This window comes from Silene latifolia, chromosome 7 (assembly GCF_048544455.1).
Source record: "Silene latifolia isolate original U9 population chromosome 7, ASM4854445v1, whole genome shotgun sequence".
Classification (NCBI taxonomy): Eukaryota; Viridiplantae; Streptophyta; class Magnoliopsida; order Caryophyllales; family Caryophyllaceae; genus Silene; species Silene latifolia.
Window position 1 is genome coordinate 23,922,740 of NC_133532.1, and position 19,305 is coordinate 23,942,044.

The 19,305-nt window shown below is 41.4% G+C and overlaps 1 protein-coding gene across 2 annotated transcripts; it reads left to right on the forward strand.

The window, feature by feature from the left end:
- The first annotated feature begins 6,458 nt into the window (after positions 1 to 6,458).
- LOC141591960 (F-box/LRR-repeat protein At4g14103-like) lies at positions 6,459 to 12,461 on the forward strand. Of its 2 annotated transcripts, none has more exons than XM_074412488.1 (4): positions 6,459 to 6,713; positions 7,204 to 8,348; positions 8,577 to 8,735; positions 11,993 to 12,461. In XM_074412488.1, exons 1-4 carry the CDS (start codon positions 6,695 to 6,697, stop codon positions 12,302 to 12,304), a joined length of 1,635 nt encoding a protein of 544 aa, XP_074268589.1. In that variant the 5' UTR covers positions 6,459 to 6,694; the 3' UTR covers positions 12,305 to 12,461. The 2 variants fall into 2 exon arrangements, with proteins under 2 accessions (XP_074268589.1, XP_074268590.1); XM_074412489.1 differs by having other exon boundaries at positions 7,208 to 8,348.
- The last annotated feature ends 6,844 nt before the right edge of the window (positions 12,462 to 19,305 follow it).

The window sequence follows — 19,305 nt, forward strand, 5'->3', positions numbered from 1 at the left end:
ACCTAAATCATGCTAGAGATAGAAAGAGAAAATTCTCTGAAATTCACCTGCGTTCTAACCTAAATTTTAGAGCCGTCATCATGGCTGTTATGACATTCTCTGAGAATACTTTTTCACCGTTAGCATCATCATCAAAATCACCAAAAAAATCACAAAATTCTTCAAAAAAATCTCAAAATAAAAGAATGTTACGAGATCGGTGGATACTAGAACGTTCCTCTTAACAAGAGTCATAAAGTCCCTCGGACTACGGATCGGGAAGACTAAGGTCGATGAATGAAGTTCAAGGTATTCCAGTTCTGAACCTTGATGAAGGAAGGAGTGAACAACCTGGAACTGGATGGGTCCTTCGCCGTGGTGGGAGAGATGTTCCTATAATGTCAACAATCAACGAAGAGGAGGAGTTTGAGGATATCCTTCAGTTTACATCTGAGGATGTTAAAAAGGAGGTAGCTTTCTGGAACCATTCTGTTGTTTGTTATATATTAGGAGCAAACCCTCCATGGTATGTGATTGAAGATTATGTCTTTAATGTGTGGGATCAGTTTGGGGTGGATAGGGTCTCGTTTATGGACAATGGTGTTTTTCTTGTTAGATTGAAGAGGCGAGCAGGAGAGATGCTTTATCAATTAAGGTATTACTTATTTGAAAACAAACCTGTTGTTGTTAAACCATGGAACTCAGAAGCTGATTTGGTTAAGGGAGATGTGGATATAGTACCGGTGTGGATTAGAATGACATGAATTCCTTTAAAGTTTTGGGGTGACTGTTTATCCAGTATTGCGAGTTTGGTTGGAAAGTTTGTTAAAAAAGATGAATTGATCGGACAAAATCGAGGCTCGGCTATGCTAGGGTCTTTGGTTGAACTTCATATGGGACAAACTTTGCCAACAGTGGTGTATTTTCTGGATGAATTTGGGAATAAAGTGGAGGTGAAAGTTGAGTATGAGTGGAGGCTTGTTGCCTGTGTTGTGTGTAAAGGCTATGGGCATGATGAACATCAGTGCAGGAAGAAAGCAGCACAGAGGAAACCTAAAGCTGTGAATAAAGCGGGTAACTTACCTCAGAAGCCAAAGCCAAGCGGGTTTGGCGCTGTTCAAAGAACCTGTGCGAAAGTGCGAGAACCACACTTTGCTAAGTCTCTGTGCGAGGTTACTCCGTTGTTTACACCTGAAGTGTTTCCACCATTAGCTAAGGGTATATCCTCTACTCCAGCTAGACAGTTAATGAGAATGAATAGGCAGGATGGGGTTTTTGGACAAAAAGTGGTTGGGAAATCTGGTGCCTATACATTTATGGATGCCTTGAATGGGATGACTACTCCTGGGGCAAGGGTTATTGAGAGTGGAAAGGACCCCCCTTCCAATAAGTCTAATGCATAGTTTAGGTTTTTGGAATGTCCGGGGTCTTAATGACCTGAATAAACAGAAGGTTGTGAAGTGTTTTATGCATAATAATGGTGTAGGATTGTTTGGGCTTTTAGAGACTAAATTGAAACCTATTGGTCTTCTTAATAAGAATTCTTCTTTATGTGATGGATGGAGTGTTTCTACGAATTGTAGTTGGCATAAAGGAGGTAGAATATGGGTCCTTTGGAATCCTCTTTGTTTTGAAGTTACTTTCTTAGCTTATGGTGCTCAGTTTATTCATATGATGGTAGTATCAAGAACTGATCATAAGAAGTTTTTGTTAACAATGGTTTATGCTTTTAATGGGATCAATGAGAGACAAGAGCTTTGGAATTTCTTAAAGAAGGAGTCTGGGTGTTGCTCTTTACCTTGGTTGTGGACTGGGGACTTTAATGCTGTCCTTTCTCCTGTTGAACGTTTGGGAGGTAATACTACTGAGGCTGAGATGCAGCAGTTCCAAGATTGTGTTTCTATTTGTGGGATGGAGGATCTCTCTGCAACTGGAGCCCTATTCACTTGGTCTAATAAACAGGATGCAGGGAGTAAAGTTTATAGTAGGCTTGATAGAATTATGGGCAATCAGGATTGGATGGATAATTTTGGTGAGTATTTGGCTCATTTCCACCCTGAAGGTCTTTTTGACCACTGCCCTTGTACCTTGGTTGATAGGCAGACTGATTTTGGTGGTAAGAAAAGTTTTAAATATTTCAACATGTGGGGGTCTGCTGAGGAGTTTAAGGAGTGTGTTTCTGGTGTTTGGAAGAATACTTATGGGGGCACTAAAATGTTTAAGGTGATTAAGAAACTCAAAGCTTTAAAACCTGTTCTGAAGTTGTTGAACAAGACTTGTTTTTCTGATGTGGAAAATAGTACTGTTATTGCTAGTGCTCTGTTGGAAGAGATTCGGAAAAACATGGAGCAACCAGGGGATATGGAGCTTATTCAAAATGAGTATAACTTGTCTCAGGAAGTGAGGGCTTTGATTGAGGCTAGGGATAGCTTCCTGGCTCAAAAAGCTAAGATTCAATGGTCCATTGCAGGGGACATTAATACTGCTTATTTCCACCATGCTATCAAGAAGAGAACTATGCTTAATAAAGTTATGCAAATTGAGACAAAAGATGGAGTTCTGTGTACTGAAGGGAGTAAGATTCAGCAAGCTTTTCTTGACTATTATGAGGAGCTGTTAGGTAAAAGCAACCAGACTAATGATGTTAATGTTAATGTAGTCGAAGAAGAGTTGTTGTACTGATGATCTGGGCCTTGTTGGCTAAGCTTTTACTTTTGAGGAGATCAGGAGCTGTCTCTTTAGTATTCCTAAGGACAAATCTCCTGGTCCTGATGGTTATACTAGCCAGTTCTTCAAGGATGCGTGGGATATTATTGGAGATGAGATTGGGGGTGCTATTATGAATTTTTTTTTTACGGCAAACTTCTCAGGCAGATTAATTCCACTGTGATCACCCTTATACCTAAGGTGGATAGACCTACTAATGTTACTCATTTCAGGCCTATTTCATGTTGCAATGTTATATACAAGACAATTTCTAAGCTTCTTTGTAATAGGTTGGCTTTGGTGTTGCCTGACATTATTAGTAGGAATCAGGGGGCTTTTGTCAAGGGTCGTAGTATTCTTGAGAACATTCTTATTTGTCAAGATTTGGTGAGATATTATTCAAGGAGAACTGTGTCTTCAAGAAGTATGTTTAAATTGGACTTGCAGAAAGCCTATGATACTATTGAGTGGGGGTTTGTTGAGCAAATGTTAGGTGCTTTGCACTTCCCTGAGAAGTTTAAGGGTTTGATTATGAGTTGTATCACCTCTACTTCTTTCACTTTGAATTTGAATGGTATACAATTTGGCTATTTTCATGGGAAAAGGGGATTGAGGCAGGGTGACCCTATGTCCCCTCTTATCTTCACAATTTGCATGGAGTATTTGACTAGGATACTGGACTATGCTACTCAACAGTGGTATTTTAGATACCATCCCTCGTGTCTTTGGGATTAAATCGAATCATTTGTTGTTTGCAGATGATTTAATGTTGTTCTGTAAAGGTGATGTGAGGTCCATGATGTTGTTGCTGAGGGCTATCTCTACTTTTTCAGCTAGCTCAGGTCTGAGAGTGAATGCTAGTAAGTCTGAGGTTATTTTTAATGGAGTTTCGATCTTTGTTAGAGAGTGACATTGTTCAAATTTCGGGTTTAAAGAGGGATGACTTCCTCTTAGATATCTGGGAATTCCTATTCAACCTGGCAGGCTAACTAGGCAGGATTGTAATATTCTCTTGGATAGGATCACTGCAAAAATCAAAGGGATTGGAGCTAGGAAGCTCAGTTATGCAGGAAGACTTACTTTAATTAATTCTGTTCTTAATACCTTACACAATTATTGGGCATCCATTTTCCTGATTCCAAAATGCATTATCACTAGAATTGAGGCAATTTGCAGAAATTACTTATGGGATGGTGGAGCTGAGTATCAAAGAGCACCTCTGGTAGCATGGCATACAGTGTGCTGCACTAAAAAAGAAGGAGGTTTAGGGATTAAAGAAGCAAGGGTGTGGAATATAGCAACAGTTGGTAAGCTGGTTAACTGGATTTATACTAAGGCAGATCGGTTGTGGGTTTTATGGATTGACCATGTGGTCCATGTGTATATGAAAGGTGGGGATTGGAATTCTTATACTCCTCCAACTGATGTTAATTGGAATTGGAGGAATATTTGCAAGGTGAAGAGTAGGATGGCTGCAGGGTTTCGAATGGTGTTTGGGTTCATGATCCCAAAGGCTATTCTGTCGATTCTGGTCTTGTTGGTTGCGGGGTACACACCCCCTGTGCAATGGTATGAGGATGTTTGGGACAGCTGGTGTGTCCCTAAGCATGCCTTTATAGGTTGGCTTATTAAGAGAGAAGCTCTTAATACTCGTTTGAAGCTTAAGCATATTGGAGTTTGTACTACTGATAGCTGTGTTCTTTGTGAAGGTGGACCTGAATCTCATGCTCACTTATTTCAGGACTGTCCTTACAGTGTTAGGGTGATAGGTTTTATTGAAGTGGCCTGCAATCGAAGGTCTTGTCTCCTGGTTTACATTATACTATGCGAGAAAGGCGGTGGAAGAGTTGCCTTCGGCTTTGGTACCATCTCTGGCAGGAAAGAAATAGGTGCAGATTGGAGTTGAACTTGCATACTCCTGGATGTGTTGGGGAAGCTATAAAGAAGCTGGTGACAGTCAGACTGAGAGGATGTAATATAATCCCAGCTCGTAGGTCAGAGAAAGAATGGTTACAAAGAATAGGGGTTATTATTTCATAGTTTGTCTTTGTTACTAGTGTTTTTTGTCTGACACCACCTTTAACATAAGCCACTTTGTCAAACACCACCTTTAAAAAAAATTCTGGCAATTTGATACCTTTAAAAAAAAAAAATTGTAAAACACTACCAAATGCCCGGAGTTTGACCAAATTAAAAAAAAATCGGTGTTGACTTCTACTTACTAACATTCACACGTGCGTAAGAATTGTAGACTCCTCATCAGTTCATTTCATTTCAACCCTTTGAAGCTTCCTCAATACTCCTCTAAACTAATCAACTTCCCCTCATAACCCCATTTCCCTCTTACCATCAATCCTTCCTGAAAACTAATCAACTAATGAAGCTACTGCTGGAGTCGTATTTTGTGCTTGGTGGTCTACTATTTTGGCAGGCAAATGTGCCATTTTGATAGACAAAAACACTAGAAAATTTTTGTAGCCTGCACATGTATTTTGATAGTCAAAATTTGTACGAGTAGTAAACATCCTTAAGATGGAATGTTATGCAAATTTTGTGATTACTTGTCTTTGAATGAAATGAAAGACCTTGGTTACTTGAGCATATGTGCTTTCAACACATTTACATTTGCTTGTTAAATTCACCAAGTTATGCACCATGAAAAAAGAAACTGAAACTTCATCTTATAACAAAGGAAAATACTTGTCAATACATACCACTCTTAACATTTCTCCATCTACATTACAACCTTATAAATGAGAAAAATAACAAAGATAAAAGCAACTTTAAATAAGCAATAAAACCTCTTCTCATTTTCCTTAAGATGAGCTATTTCTAAAACTAGCTCATTACATTTGTTTTCATTCTTCATAATTTGCATATTCATCTCTTCCAATCGTTTTTGCAAAGCAATTTCTGACTTCAACAAAGTCATTTCATTCATGGGCTCATCAACCCACTTAAAAAAATTGCAACCTCGCATTGACGTCTCCGGATTGTAGAACTTACATGCCAGAAATCTTCTTCCCGTATTTGCCACCGTCATTGATGTCTTCAAAAGCCGGAATACCGATCGACATTTCACCGGTGGCCTGGATGTGGACTCAAAGTCGCCGGAAGACATTGTTGATTGATATGTTATTAAGTGAAAATGATAGGATAGAAGAGAGACTGTGAAGATGAAATGGAGGGAAAACTAATATAGAGTATATAAGGGGAAAAAATGGAGGGAAACTAAGGAGGGAATTTTTTCCCACGTGTGAAACAAATGAATGCCGGAGTGTTTAAATAATTTCCCAGTTTCCGGCAATTTGGTAGTGTTTTACAATTTTTTTTTTTTAAGGTATCAAATTGCCAGAATTTTTTTTAAAGGTGGTGTTTGACAAACACCTTTTTTATAAGGTGGTGTCAGACAAAAAACACTTGTTACTAGTAGTAGTCTGTGTAGTTGTTGCAAAATGTATGCTGATTGATGTATCTTTTGTTATTGATTTATAAAAATGCTCACATTACACCAAAAAAAAAAAATTATTATTTTAGTATGTGAAATACTTGGGCGGGAAAATTGAGCGGGATTATTTGGAGAAGTGTTATTCTTTTAGTATATAGGGGATTCATAAGATTGAAGGTGGATTGTAGACAATTTAACACCCTTTGCAATTAAATCAACACTAAACCCACGTTTTGATGTGGGACCGCCTTTTAAATTTTTTTTTTTTGAAAATCTATTAGCCAATAGAAATTCCCCAAAAAACCTAACTTTTATACTAAGGTAAATTTTATCTCTACTTCCCTTACAATTCTCTCCTTCCTTATTTCACAACATTAAACTATAGGAGTATAATTTGAGCAGTATTCCAATTTTTTCAAATTTTTTCCGGTATTAAACAATATTGTTTGATTTCTCCCTTCCTTATTTCTCCCAAACGCCCAAACCCCTTTTTTCACACAACACAACACAACACAGTTGACAGTTGACACACCATTAATTATTAATTCTTTCGAAATAGAGATGGAAGGCGACGACCATGGTATTCCTCCTCACTTCATCTATCTATTCATTTGCTTTCTTCGTTTTCTTTTTGTTTACTCTATTGCTCTCGTCACAAATTGGAATTAATTTACTCCACGATTTAATTATATTTGTTCTAATACTCCTTCTCCCATTCCGGATCAATCATTTGTTTACCTCTATTAAAATTGATATATAATATTATGAAATAGGTAAACATATGATTGAGACGGAACTTCTTTTACGTACACCCTGTGCCGGACCCAGGATTTTAAGGCAGCGGGGCGAAAGGGAAATATTATAAGGCGGCCTCAAATAAAATTCGAAAATTTTAATTAAAAATTTCGAAATTTTTAAACTTAAGCGGGGGTGACCGCCCCTGCTAGCCCCCCTCGCTCCACCACTGGCCGGACCGAACCCGTGTTTTATCGATATACTTTAGCAATAGATTGTTTTGTCTAAGGTTAGGTTTGTTGTGTTGCTGATGCTGTTGTTTTGTTACTGTTTAGGTAGCAGTGTGAAAAGTATGGATTGGAATATGAAATGGATGAAAAGGATGAAAAGGACGAAAAGGATCTACGCAAGTACATCTGTTTTGATGGCAGGTCGCAGTGTGAAAGGTATGGATTGGAATATGAAAAAGCGCTTTACAAGTAGACCTGTTTCGAAGAAGGCATGTTGCAGTGTCGATAGATTAACTAGTTTACCGGATGAATTGGTGAGCAGAATACTGTCTATGCTCCCAACAAAGGATGTTGTTGCTACACAAGTATTGTGTAAGAAAATGAGGAGACTTGCTTTCTGGATAACATCTGTAGACTTGGATGATTCCCCTTTATCTCACTGTCGAAATTCTCCCCATCTACCTGATCGCTTCCCTCTTTTTGCCTCCTTTGTCGATCATGTATTCAATAATTTATCACACCCTCTTACCCGGTTTAGACTTCACTTGGGTGGGGACAAAAGTAAAGATTCTACTTGTCATACTTGTTATCGTTATGGAGTGTGTTTCCCTGATTTGCAACCTTCCCGTCTTTATACATGGATTACTTATCCGTTGGCCCACCACGGCCTTAGGGAGCTTGACATCTCCTTTCATGTAAGCTATACCTCTCGTTGTCAGTTTCCTCCCCAACTCTTCACTTGTCAATCCTTGGAGGTCTTGAAGCTTGATTCTAATCTCAACCTCGATGGAGCTGAAATCTCCCTCATTTCTCTTCCTAACTTGAAACGACTTCACCTCTATTCCTTTCTCATTGTTAGAGATGACTTCCTTACTAAATTAGTTTCCTCTTGCCCTTCCCTTGAAGACCTCGAATGTGGTCATTGTCAGTGGACCCACTCAGATCGTCTGGCCGTCTCTTCCCCGTCTCTTAGGAGATTGGTATTAATTATTTTTAAACATGGATGTGACGACGAGAGAAACAGTAACCTTGTGGTTATTGATACCCCGAATTTGCAGTATTTTCACTATGATGACAATCTAGCATTTCACTACTCCATCACAAATATGAATGCTCTCATCCAAGCTAATCTCAGTGTTGCGCTCCCTTTGCAATTTGGCTCTGAAGAGCTTTCTTATCAGACCCAGCTTAGCCTTGTCAGACTCGTGTCTAATGTACAGCATTTATCTCTGCTTGGTTGTTGTGTCGAGGTTTGTCCCTTGCTCTTCTGCATTTTGTTTACAGATTTTATTTCTTAAGTAAGGCATTATGGGCACTCCTTTCTACTCTTTCCATCTGTCGTTTATTTACCTTTTTTTATGACTTGTGAATTTTGTTACTAGAACAAAGAGCAACAAATATCTCGAAGAATCCTTTTTCCCCATACACGGAGTATATAAATTTTTTGCAACTTTTTACTTGTTACTCTCTGATTGCAGAACATATACTTTGGAGGTGAGACCAAAGATCGACTTCCCATGTTTCACAATTTAAAAACCTTAGAGTTGGGTTGGAATGCATATCCGGCGAGATGGGATAAAACGCTATTGGAGATTCTCGCCTGTTCACCTAACTTAGAAACACTTGCTTTCCCAGAGGTTAGTGCATGCTTTTGCATTACGGAGTATTTGTCTTGGCAAAACTTATCGTTTGTCCAAATTTGTTTTACAATTTTCCTTTTATTTATATCTGATCAGTATTCTAGTGTCTTAATATCGTCATAATGGACCTATTATCTAAACATCATACCTAGTAAGCAATAGGGATGCATCTTAATTTCTCCATGCATGTAATTAGAGGTGGCAATCGGGTCAGTCGGGTCGGGTTTGGGTCGGGTCACGTCGGGTCGGGTCATATCGGGTTCGGGTCATATCGGGTCAGCAACCCTTTCGGGTCGAGTCGGGTCATTTCGGGTCGAATGATGTGTCGGGTCGGGTTTGGGTCGGGTCATTATCGGGTCCGGTAAATTAATCGCATTACTATAATTTTTTACCATTAAATTTATTTTTTAACCTATTATTTGGTTTAAATAATTCATTATTAAGTCAAATATATCAATCTAAACACAAAATCACTTTCATTTTGATCAAAATTAAGCTTAATAATTATCGGGTTATCAATTTAATCGGGTCAGTATCGGGTCGGGTCAATATCGGGTCAGGTCTGGTTCGGGTTCGGGTCACTGATAATCGGGTCGTGTCGGGTTACGGGTCGTCATCGGGTCGGGTTGGGTCGGTTTCGGGTCACAATATTTTCGGGGTCGGGTCGGGTTTGCTCGGGTTCGGGTCGGGTTACTCGGGTCGGGTCAAACTTGCCAGCTCTACATGTAATACTCCGTTGTTTTAATACTTGGGGATAAAAGCAATTGTGAATAGGCAGCAACAACAATTTCACGAAATATAGTGTATGAGCTCGTGGTCTGTAAGACTGTAACTTCTATATGCTTGATGCCATGATTTGGAATTAGAAGGTTGAATAACTGTGGAAGTCGTGTATGTTGACTTTTCTTTTTTAGATCTCTCCCTACATGTTTCCTTCTTCCTTTCTACCTTATTGATAAGGTCGTCTTAGTTTTTCTTTTGGAGAGGGGACTGTTTGTTTCAAAAGAAGGCAGGTGGATGGTGTCGGGGTTGTCGTGGAGGGGAGGGGTCGAGGTGATGACTGGTCGTAGCACTAGCAGTGAGGAGAAGGTGAGGTTATCGGGGTGGTTAACAAAAGTAAGTGTTTCTGTGTTATTTCAAGAGGTTTCATATATTCTTGTTTCTTGCTTAGTCAAAGTCCAGAGATGTATACCTCAAAGCGGAAAAAAATGTAAACCAAGCTAGTCGAATCATGACTGTGCCCCGAGGTGGAGAGTCCTTTTGTAGATGGACGTAGGGGGTAAAGTCGTATATCCGATACTGTTTTAAAAACCATATCAGACATCCTTTTTTAAAAATCTCATTTTTTAGTATCCTTATCTGATGCAGTTTTCCGTATATATAGAAATCGTATATCCGGTTCTTCCAAATATACGGAAACCGGATATACTGTATGAGGTTTTTAGCTGCACTTGTGTACTTTTATCTAATTTTTTTTTTTTTTTTTTTTTTTTTTTTGTGATTCTATGTTTTTTTTAATAACTTGAGTATTTAAAACTACAAGACTAAATAACTTGAAGAATATATGAGTAATAAGGCTTGGTCACTGACATATTCAATGTTTTGTGATTTTTAGGTTTATTTTTGGGTTAATTTATAGGAATAATCCAAACTATTACCCCTCTTCTAGTAATAATCCGAACAATATTTTAACTCGCAATAAACCTTACTTTAAGTATCCTTTATTCAAAATAGACCAAGTGACCGGTTACCTATTAATCAAGTCAACATTTCTTTTATTAAATTTTAGAAATAGTAATAATGATAATAATGTTTTAATATAATCCACACTAAAGGTAACATAGAGAAAAATGAAGAATTTAAGAAAAGATGGAAAAAGTAAGGGTAAAGAGGGAAAAAATAAGTGGATCATGTAATTGTGGGTAAAGAGGGAAAAAATAAGTGGACCATGTAATTGTGGGTTTAATTGTGGGATGGTATGTAATGGCATTTTGTGTAAATATGAAATGGGTACAAGTATTACTTGGTAATGTTGTGGGTCAAATAAGGTATGTTACCTTTGGTGTGGATCGTCTATTTTAGGCAAGTGTTACCTTTGGGGTGGATCGGAGGGAATAATTAGTACTCCTGATTTCAAGCCCTTGTAAATCATGGGAGTTCGAAAATCCCATGAATTACAAAATTGGGACTTGGTTGCCTTTGTTTTGCCATAATGTAGGCATTCCATTTTCCAAGGAGCTTCCAACTCCTCCACAATGAAGGAGTTGGATTACCTAGGTCCCCCTAGGTAATTGCAAACTCCAGTGTAATTGAATTCCTACATCGCCAACCAAACGAATTTTGCTAATTCACATGAATTTCATGTGGGAATTTAATTCCCATGAATTCGATATTCTGGTGGAGTTGTATTCCAATGGGCAACCAAATGAGTAATAGTTTGGATTATTCCTATCAAATAACCCGTTATTTTTCTAATATTTCCTTATAAAAAAATGAACATATCAGAAACTGTATACCGATTTTAAATTTTGCCGATACTCATCCGATATGGTTTACCGTATTAGATATATGGAAATTTGTATCGGATATACGGAAATTCGTATAATTGAAATCATATACCATATCGTTTGCATATAACAAACCGTATCGTGTATTTTTGCTCACCGCTAGGTGGACGTTAATTACTTCTATATGAGATCTTTTTGCATATGGGAGTTGCCTTATTGGCGTCCCTTGTAACTATCTGATTTGTCAGAAAAAGTAGAAAATAGTACAATTACTGCCGAGCAAATAACACTGTAAAGAAGTTGCTCCTATCTTCGTTCACCAATTTTCTTCTGGGGTGTCTATGGGAAATTTACATTTTTCTACTACTCGCAAGTTTTATCGCCTAACTGCTCAGAGTTGTTCTTACGATCGTCAATGGTTTAAATATTTGCAAAATATCTTTGGTAACCAACCTCTCTTTGCATCGGGTTTTTGCTAATCTCTATCCTCCACCACATGAGTCACCTCAAACAACCTACCGCCACTACTCCAGACCACCCTAACTGTTGGCCTTCTTCACTGACCAACATCGCCCGCCTATCATAGGTTACAGTTTATTTTGTGTTGGTTTAAAATCCAGATTTATTTGAATGTTTGAGAAAAGGGTGATTTAGCACTCGTGCAAGATGCTTGGCATAATGAATTCTAGTTGCCGCGTTAACTGGCCTTAATAGCATCAGTTCAAGTGTTTTCTGCGTTTATTTCAGGGATTCTTTTTCGGCAAGGAGCGTAAGAATGTCGAAGCAAAGGTAGCTGATTTGGAAAAGCAAGGTTGGGGATCAAGTGAAACCCCTCTATGTTTCCGGTCTAATCTCAAACGAATCATGATACGAAATTACTATGGGATGGCAAGGGAGTTTTATATAATCAAATTTCTTCTGCAAAAGGCATCAATTTTGAACTTCTTGGAGATTATATGCTTTTCGGGAAGAGGGCATTTTGTTCCGATAGATGAGGTTGCAAGCACATTGATGGAGTTACCAAGGGCATCAATGACATGTTCAGTTCGAGTGTTATAGGCTCATAGTATATTACTTTTTCTCGTTGATAATGTTATTGTGTTCTTTTCTAATTTATGGGTGTTTGTATCAATTTATGAGTTTTCTCACAAATTCACTGATACATGTATAACACAGTTTTACATATCTGTTATTGTAAAATTATGGTCTTTGTTTATCCAATTGTCCCTCTAAAAACTTGTAGAAGAGTTTTACACAGTCACGTCACAAGGATGTAGAGATTCACCCTGGGTGTAATAACAGTTGTACGGGTTAGAATCCGAGCTTTATAATTAAGCTTTCGAGTTTTGGTTTAAAGAATCCGAACTATACTTAAAAGTTTCTCAATTCACTTACTTTAACATAAAAAAAAAAATACTTTAAGAAAGCTCAGAAAAATTACACGTAAACTAGTTAGATATAAGTTGGTTGTACCATGCTACTATACCACCGGAGGAAGTGTTATTTGTGCTTTATTGGTATTGGTGGAGTAACTACATCTTCTTTTATGTAAGTTGTTTAAAAATCGTGCAAAGTTACGCTCAATTAAATATATAAACTCATATGCGAAACTTATTCATTTCTAAAACTCTCCTAGACTCTCCTAGGGTTTCGCCGTCTAAGGATCTTAGAGCTTTCCTCTCTGTCGAGGCTCTTCTCACGAGTCATCTCGTGGGAATTGTCTTCTTCGTGTGTTTTGTTTGTTCTGTTTGCTTTTGTTTTTGTTTGTGCAGGTCAGATGTCGAGTTCTACTAGGGGCCATAACCGGAACGGGAAAGGGATTATGGAGCATGAGAAGGATGGGGAGGAATCGCCGGTTGAATGGGAGGAGGCTGTGGAAGACATGGGGGATAAGGGCAACCTCATGTTGGTAGGGAAACTGTGGGCGTTTAGGGCTATCAATATTAGGGCAGCGGTGGAATCCATGATACGTCTTTGGAATCCGTCAAAGCCTATTGCTGGGAACATTGTGGATGCTAAGGAGAAGACGTTCATCTTTCGTTTTGATCATGAGAGGGATAAAGCTAGGGTTTTGGAGGGACAACCTTGGCACTTCGAAAAATTTATTTGGTGCTTCAACGAACCGAACCAAGCAGGTAAACTCACTGACGTACCGCTTTTTCACTTCCCAATTTGGGCTAGGGTTTATGATTTACCTGTGTCGGGAAGGTCGAATTTAACAAATGCGAAAAGAATAGGGTGTTGTCTGGGTACGTTCGTTGATGTCGAAGTAGGGCCAAACGCTGAGCTAGATCGAGCAATCCGTATTAGGGTTCTCCATGATATTAGGAAGCCTCTCCATGCCTTTGTACCAATAAAGATGAAGAACGGTAACACAGTGAATTTTGAGGTCAAGTATGAAAAGCTACCGCTGTATTGCTATGGGTGCGGCCTTATTGGACACGGGGAGAAAGATTGCGAGGAGGGTCCTTATGAGGAGGGAGAGCTGAAATTTGGAGAATGGCTTCGAGCTTCGCCATGGAAGATTGTAAAAACTGTGAAGGAGGGGCCAAGGAGGGCAGCGAGGGACCTAAGGAGCAGCTTTGAGGCCGTTAAAGAAGCGGATTCTGAGAAGGAAATTTCGTCGATGATTGAAAAATTACAAACCATTGCACTGGATTTTCGTCAGAAAAAGAAAGGGTACGGTGATGTAGGGTGCAAAACTAGTGGAGACGTTTGTGAAGTAACCTCAGCAGCGGTGGAGGTGAGCAGGGGTGTGGGGGAGATTGCAGGGGAGATGGAGGAGGGGAGATGTGAAGGAAGGGGAACTATGGAGATGAGCTTTGGGAACGGGACAGGGGGAGGGACGAGGGCAGGCATTCTAACCAGAGGAGGTATCAATGAAGGTGTTGATGGAAGAGGTCTCGCTGAGACGGTGGGGGAGCACACTCCGGGGAGGGAGGATGCTAAATCTTTCCAAAAGGGGGGAGGGCGTACGGGGAGAAGCTGGACGAGGCTAAACAGGGAGGGGATGAACAGCTCTTCGAAGACCACTGAAGGGCAGAGGGTTGAGAGTGGCAAACGGAACAGGGAGCATGTAGTTGAAAGGGAGGACGAGAAGAGGACTAAATTCGACGGGGGTGTCTTAATACCTGAGGCGGAGGTTGGTGTTGACCAACCCCGCCAGGCCCAATGAATATCCTAAGCATTAACTGTCGGGGCTTGGGCAATCCCGACAGTGTCCGTGCGCTCCGTTCTACAATACGGAGGGAGGCCCCGGCCATGCTATTTTTATGCGAAACGAAATTGTGTGGTCGTGATATGAGGAGAGTTCGCGAGGGGATGGAAGGGTATTTTGGTATGGAGGTGGATAGTATAGGTAGATCGGGGGGCTTGCTTTTATGTGGAGGAAGGAGGTGGATTGTGTCTTTATGTCCTCGTCAGCTCATCACATGGACTTTTTGGTTCGAGGCATGGAACAGGAATGGAGGATTACTGGGTTTTATGGATGGCCTGCTGTGGCGGATCGACATCTTTCTTGGGAGCTATTACGGCTTCTAAGTAGGCAGTTCGCGCTTCCCTGGGTCTGCATTGGAGACTTCAATAAGATACTCTTTTCGACTGAAATGAAGGGGGGTAGTAGACCCCAATGGCAAATGAATAACTTCAGACGGGCTGTGGATGATTGTGGGCTACGTGATATACCTTGGGAAGGGTATAATTTTTCATGGGACAATGGGCAATGTGGGGAGGCTAACCGACAATGCATGCTTGATAGGGCCATGTGCACTGGAACGTGGATGGATATTTTTGCTTATGCGAGAGTTCTTTACATGGAACGGGAATGGTCTGATCATGCCTCGATAAAGCTAGTCTTGAACAAGCGGGAGATAGCCAAATATAGAGAACGGCCCTTCAGGTTTGAGCAGGTTTGGGTGGGGGAGGCAGGATGCGAAGACGCGATCATTAGAGGTGTGGAGCGTGGGTATGGGGAGCTGAGTTCGATCATTCAAGAGTGTGCGGGGGAATTAAAAAAGTGGAAGAAGTTTAATATCAGGAAGGTGGAGAGGACTTTGCAGCGTAAGAGGGATAGCTTGGCCAAGTTTAATTCCGGGGACCGAACTGAAGATGGGGTGAGGAAGAGGAAAAAGCTGGTGGCGGAAATTGCGAGTCTAGCGCGTCATGAAGAACAATATTGGCGACAGCGGTCCAGAGCGCTTTGGTTGAAGGATGGAGATCGAAATACAAAATTTTTCCATACTCGTGCGGGTGAGCGTAAGAGGAAGAATCATATTCGAAGACTGCTTGATGATAACGGGGTAGTGCGAGAAGGGGATGAGGCTGTTGCTAGCGTGGCAAATGCGTACTTCCGGGAGCTTTTTACTTTAACAAACCCGGCCCATATGGAGGAGGTAGTGGCGGGGTTAGAAGGGAGAGTTACGGCAGCCATGAATGAGAATCTCAGGCGGGATTATAGTGAGGAGGAGGTAGTTGAAGCGCTTAACCAAATGCATCCCCTTAAAGCCCCGGGACCGGATGGCATGAACGGCCTCTTTTATCAGGCGTACTGGGGTACTGTAGGGACTAGTGTTATCCGCACGGTGTTGGGAATTTTAAGGGGTCATCGATCACCGGAAGAATTTAACAAAACGAATATTGTTCTTATTCCCAAGAAGAAAGCACCAGATAAGATACGCGATTTTCGTCCAATTAGCCTTTGTAATGTGGCATACAAGCTTGTGTCAAAGGTTCTCGCCAATAGACTGAAGCTGTTTCTAGGGGAGATCGTCTCAGAAAATCAAAGTGCGTTCACTCCAGGGAGAATTATCTCAGATAATATTCTAATCGCTTTTGAAATGTTCCACCACATGAAGAATGCCAGACAACAGGAAGGCTATATGGCTATCAAACTTGATATGGCGAAAGCCTATGACAGGGTGGAATGGACTTTTCTAAGACGAGTCTTGGATACTATGGGGTTTGACGCGGGTTGGACGGCTAGGGTCATGGACTGTGTTTCATCTGTCTCCTTTTCGGTTCTCATTAATGGCTCACCTTCTGAAGAATTCCGTCCGTCACGGGGCTTAAGACAAGGCGACCCTTTATCCCCGTACTTATTCATTCTGTGTGCGGAGGCCTTGTCTAATATGATGAGGAAAGCGGTGGAAGCTAAGGCATTGAGTGGTATTCGGGTGTCCCAAGCTGCGCCAGAGATATCACATCTTTTATTTGCCGACGACTCAATATTCTTTGTCAAAGCTACGCTGCAAGAGGCAAATGTGGTGCGTGGGATTTTACAAAAATACGAGGAGGCTTCGGGTCAACTTGTCAATTTGGAGAAAACGACGGTGTCTTTTAGCAGAGGAGTACCGGTTGGAAGGAGAAGCGACGTGGTGGGCAGGTTGGGCATGGTGGAAGTAACTGAGCAAGCACGCTATTTGGGACTCCCTACGGTGGTGGGGAGGTCGAAGAAGGCTATCACGGACATCATTCGGGACAAAATAAGCAAAAGACTTCAAGGATGGCGCGGGAAAATCTTGTCTAGAGCGGGTAAGGAGGTTCTTTTAAAGGCAGTGGCCAATTCACTCCCTACCTATGTTATGAGTGTGTTTAAACTTCCCGGCAACTTTTGCGACGAGCTACGCTCAATTTTGTCTCGGTTTTGGTGGAGCCACGAGGAGGGAAAACGGGGGATGGCTTGGGTAGCGTGGCGTAAGTTATGCCTGCCAAAATGTAAGGGAGGGCTGGGGTTTAGAGATTTCCGTTTGTTTAACCAAGCCTTGCTCGGGAAACAAGCATGGAGGCTCACGGTCCATGGGGAGGGGTTATGGGCAAAAGTCATTAAGGGCAAATACTTCCCAAACTGTGAATTTGCGGATGCTCAGCTGGGTCACAACCCAAGTTATACGTGGCGAGGTATTTTCGAGTCTAAAGCAGTGATGAGGTGCGGGTTGAGGCGAAGGATTAATGACGGTGCTAGCACGCGGATTTGGAAAGAAGCTTGGATACCTGGTACGCAGACGGGGAGAGTTATCTCGCCACGTGTGAGTGGTGATGATAATATGTTGGTGGCTGAGCTGATTAGCGAGAACGGGGACTGGTGTAGGGACAAGCTGAATGAGTTGTTTCTTCCTTTCGAGGCCCAGAGAATTGCGAATATTAGGCTGAGTGATAATAGGATGGCGGATACTTGGTATTGGGAAGCGGATCGATACGGAGAATATACGGTTAAATCGGCCTATAAACTCCTAGCTGGGGAAAATTTTGATATGGGGGATACTTCGGATTGGGAGCGTGAGAAATGGCTCTGGAATAGGCTCTGGAAGGTCCCGGTTTGGCCCCGAGTAAAGCTCTTCTTCTGGCAAATGTGCAGCGAAGCCTTAGCAACCGGAGCGAACTTAGCAAGTCGACTGGGAGGTGAGTCTTCTCTTTGTCCTTTGTGTCAATCTTGTCCTGAGTCGAGTCGTCATTTATTTATTGATTGTTGGGTTGCTAATCGGGTTTGGGAAGAATTGGGTTTGGACGGGGATGCGGATAATGAGGATGGAGGGAGCATTCGTGATTGGGTAGAGGCTAGGTGGAAGGACATGGGGACTGCGGAGTATGGGTGGCTGATGGTGGGGTGCTGGGCGTTGTGGGAGCATCGAAACAAAAATATCTTCGATGCAGTGACACCTGACCCGTGGAAAGTCATTCAAAGAGTCCGGGATGTTATGGAAGAAACGGAAAATGCGGGGTGGGGGAAGCAGCGCCGTGGGTCTGGAGGGGAGAGAAGCATGGGGGAAGCGGTGAGGGAGAAGTGGACAGCACCTCAGGCGGGCTTTGTGAAGGTTAATGTCGATGCCGGAGCTAAGGAGGGGTTAGGAGCTAGTGTGGGAGCGGTCTGTCGGGATGAGGAAGGGAAAGTCCTTTGGGGCCTGTCGGAGTGGAAGGAACAGGTTTGGGAACCAAGAATAGCTGAAGCAGTGGCGGTTTACGATGGCCTGGTGGAAGCTAAGCAGAGGGGTCACCTCCAAGTGGTGGTGGAGAGCGATTGCCAGGATGTGGTGGAAGCGTTGAAGACGAAACAGCAAGGTCGGAGTTTTTTTCATAAAGTTCTTGACGATATTTTATTTCTTTGTAATTCGTTTAGTTCCATTGTTTGGTCTTTTACTCGTAGAAACAATAATGGTGTGGCACATGCTCTAGCGCATATCGAGCCTAGATTAGTTGGTAAACGTATTTGGTCGAACTCTTTGCCTCCGGCCGCGGTTGAGGCTGTACGTTTGATGCTTTATCTATATAGCTAATACCTTCGGGTGTTCATCACAAAAAAAAAATCGTGCAAAGTTGCACGAGTATATATAAATAATAATATATACTCCCTTTGTACCAATCCAAAGGTAACACTAGCATAAAGTGTCCGTACCAATCCAAAGGTAACATACTATGAATGGACTGAAAATTGACAATAATACCCTTATTTCCTCCTTATATTTACATAAATACAAACTTGTGGCCTCGCAACAACCCACCATTAAACCCACTTAACTCATTAATCACTTACACCAACCCAATTAAACCCAATAACTATACCCACCCACCCACCCACCCATTAACCTTTCCCTCCAAAACCCTAATCATCCCAACCATCTCCCATTTTCTCGAAACTTCTCTCTCTTTCTTCTCTCTGTCTAAAACCTTTGTTGTTCTCCACAAACCCTAATCATCTGCCATTGTCTTTCTCCTCCTTCTCTACCCTTCTATGGATCTAACTCTCTCCTTTCTTCATACTGCATCTATAAGTCATCAATGCTAAATCTCATTATTATGCGATTACGTCATTTAAAAAGCCCCAAATTTGTCCTGAATCTCAAATTTGTTTCATCAAGAACAATAGTAAAGCTCGATCTTACCATGATTCTCTGAAGCATTTGTTATCCATATCCGATGTTGGGCATGTTGCCCCTAATTCGTCTCATCAGTTCCAACTTTCTTTCAACCTCTTCTTTCGTCTCATCATTCAACACAATATCATTCGCAAACATCATACACCAAGCAGGGGCAGCCATGGGCCCGTCAATTCGGCCCGCCGCATCGGG

Bases quoted from the DNA above. Each gene is read 5' to 3' on its own strand.
- LOC141591960 (XM_074412488.1), top strand. The intron at 8,349-8,576 runs GTTTGTCCCTTG...CTCTGATTGCAG, and splicing joins TGCTTGGTTGTTGTGTCGAG to AACATATACTTTGGAGGTGA. The intron at 8,736-11,992 runs GTTAGTGCATGC...CGTTTATTTCAG, and splicing joins AAACACTTGCTTTCCCAGAG to GGATTCTTTTTCGGCAAGGA.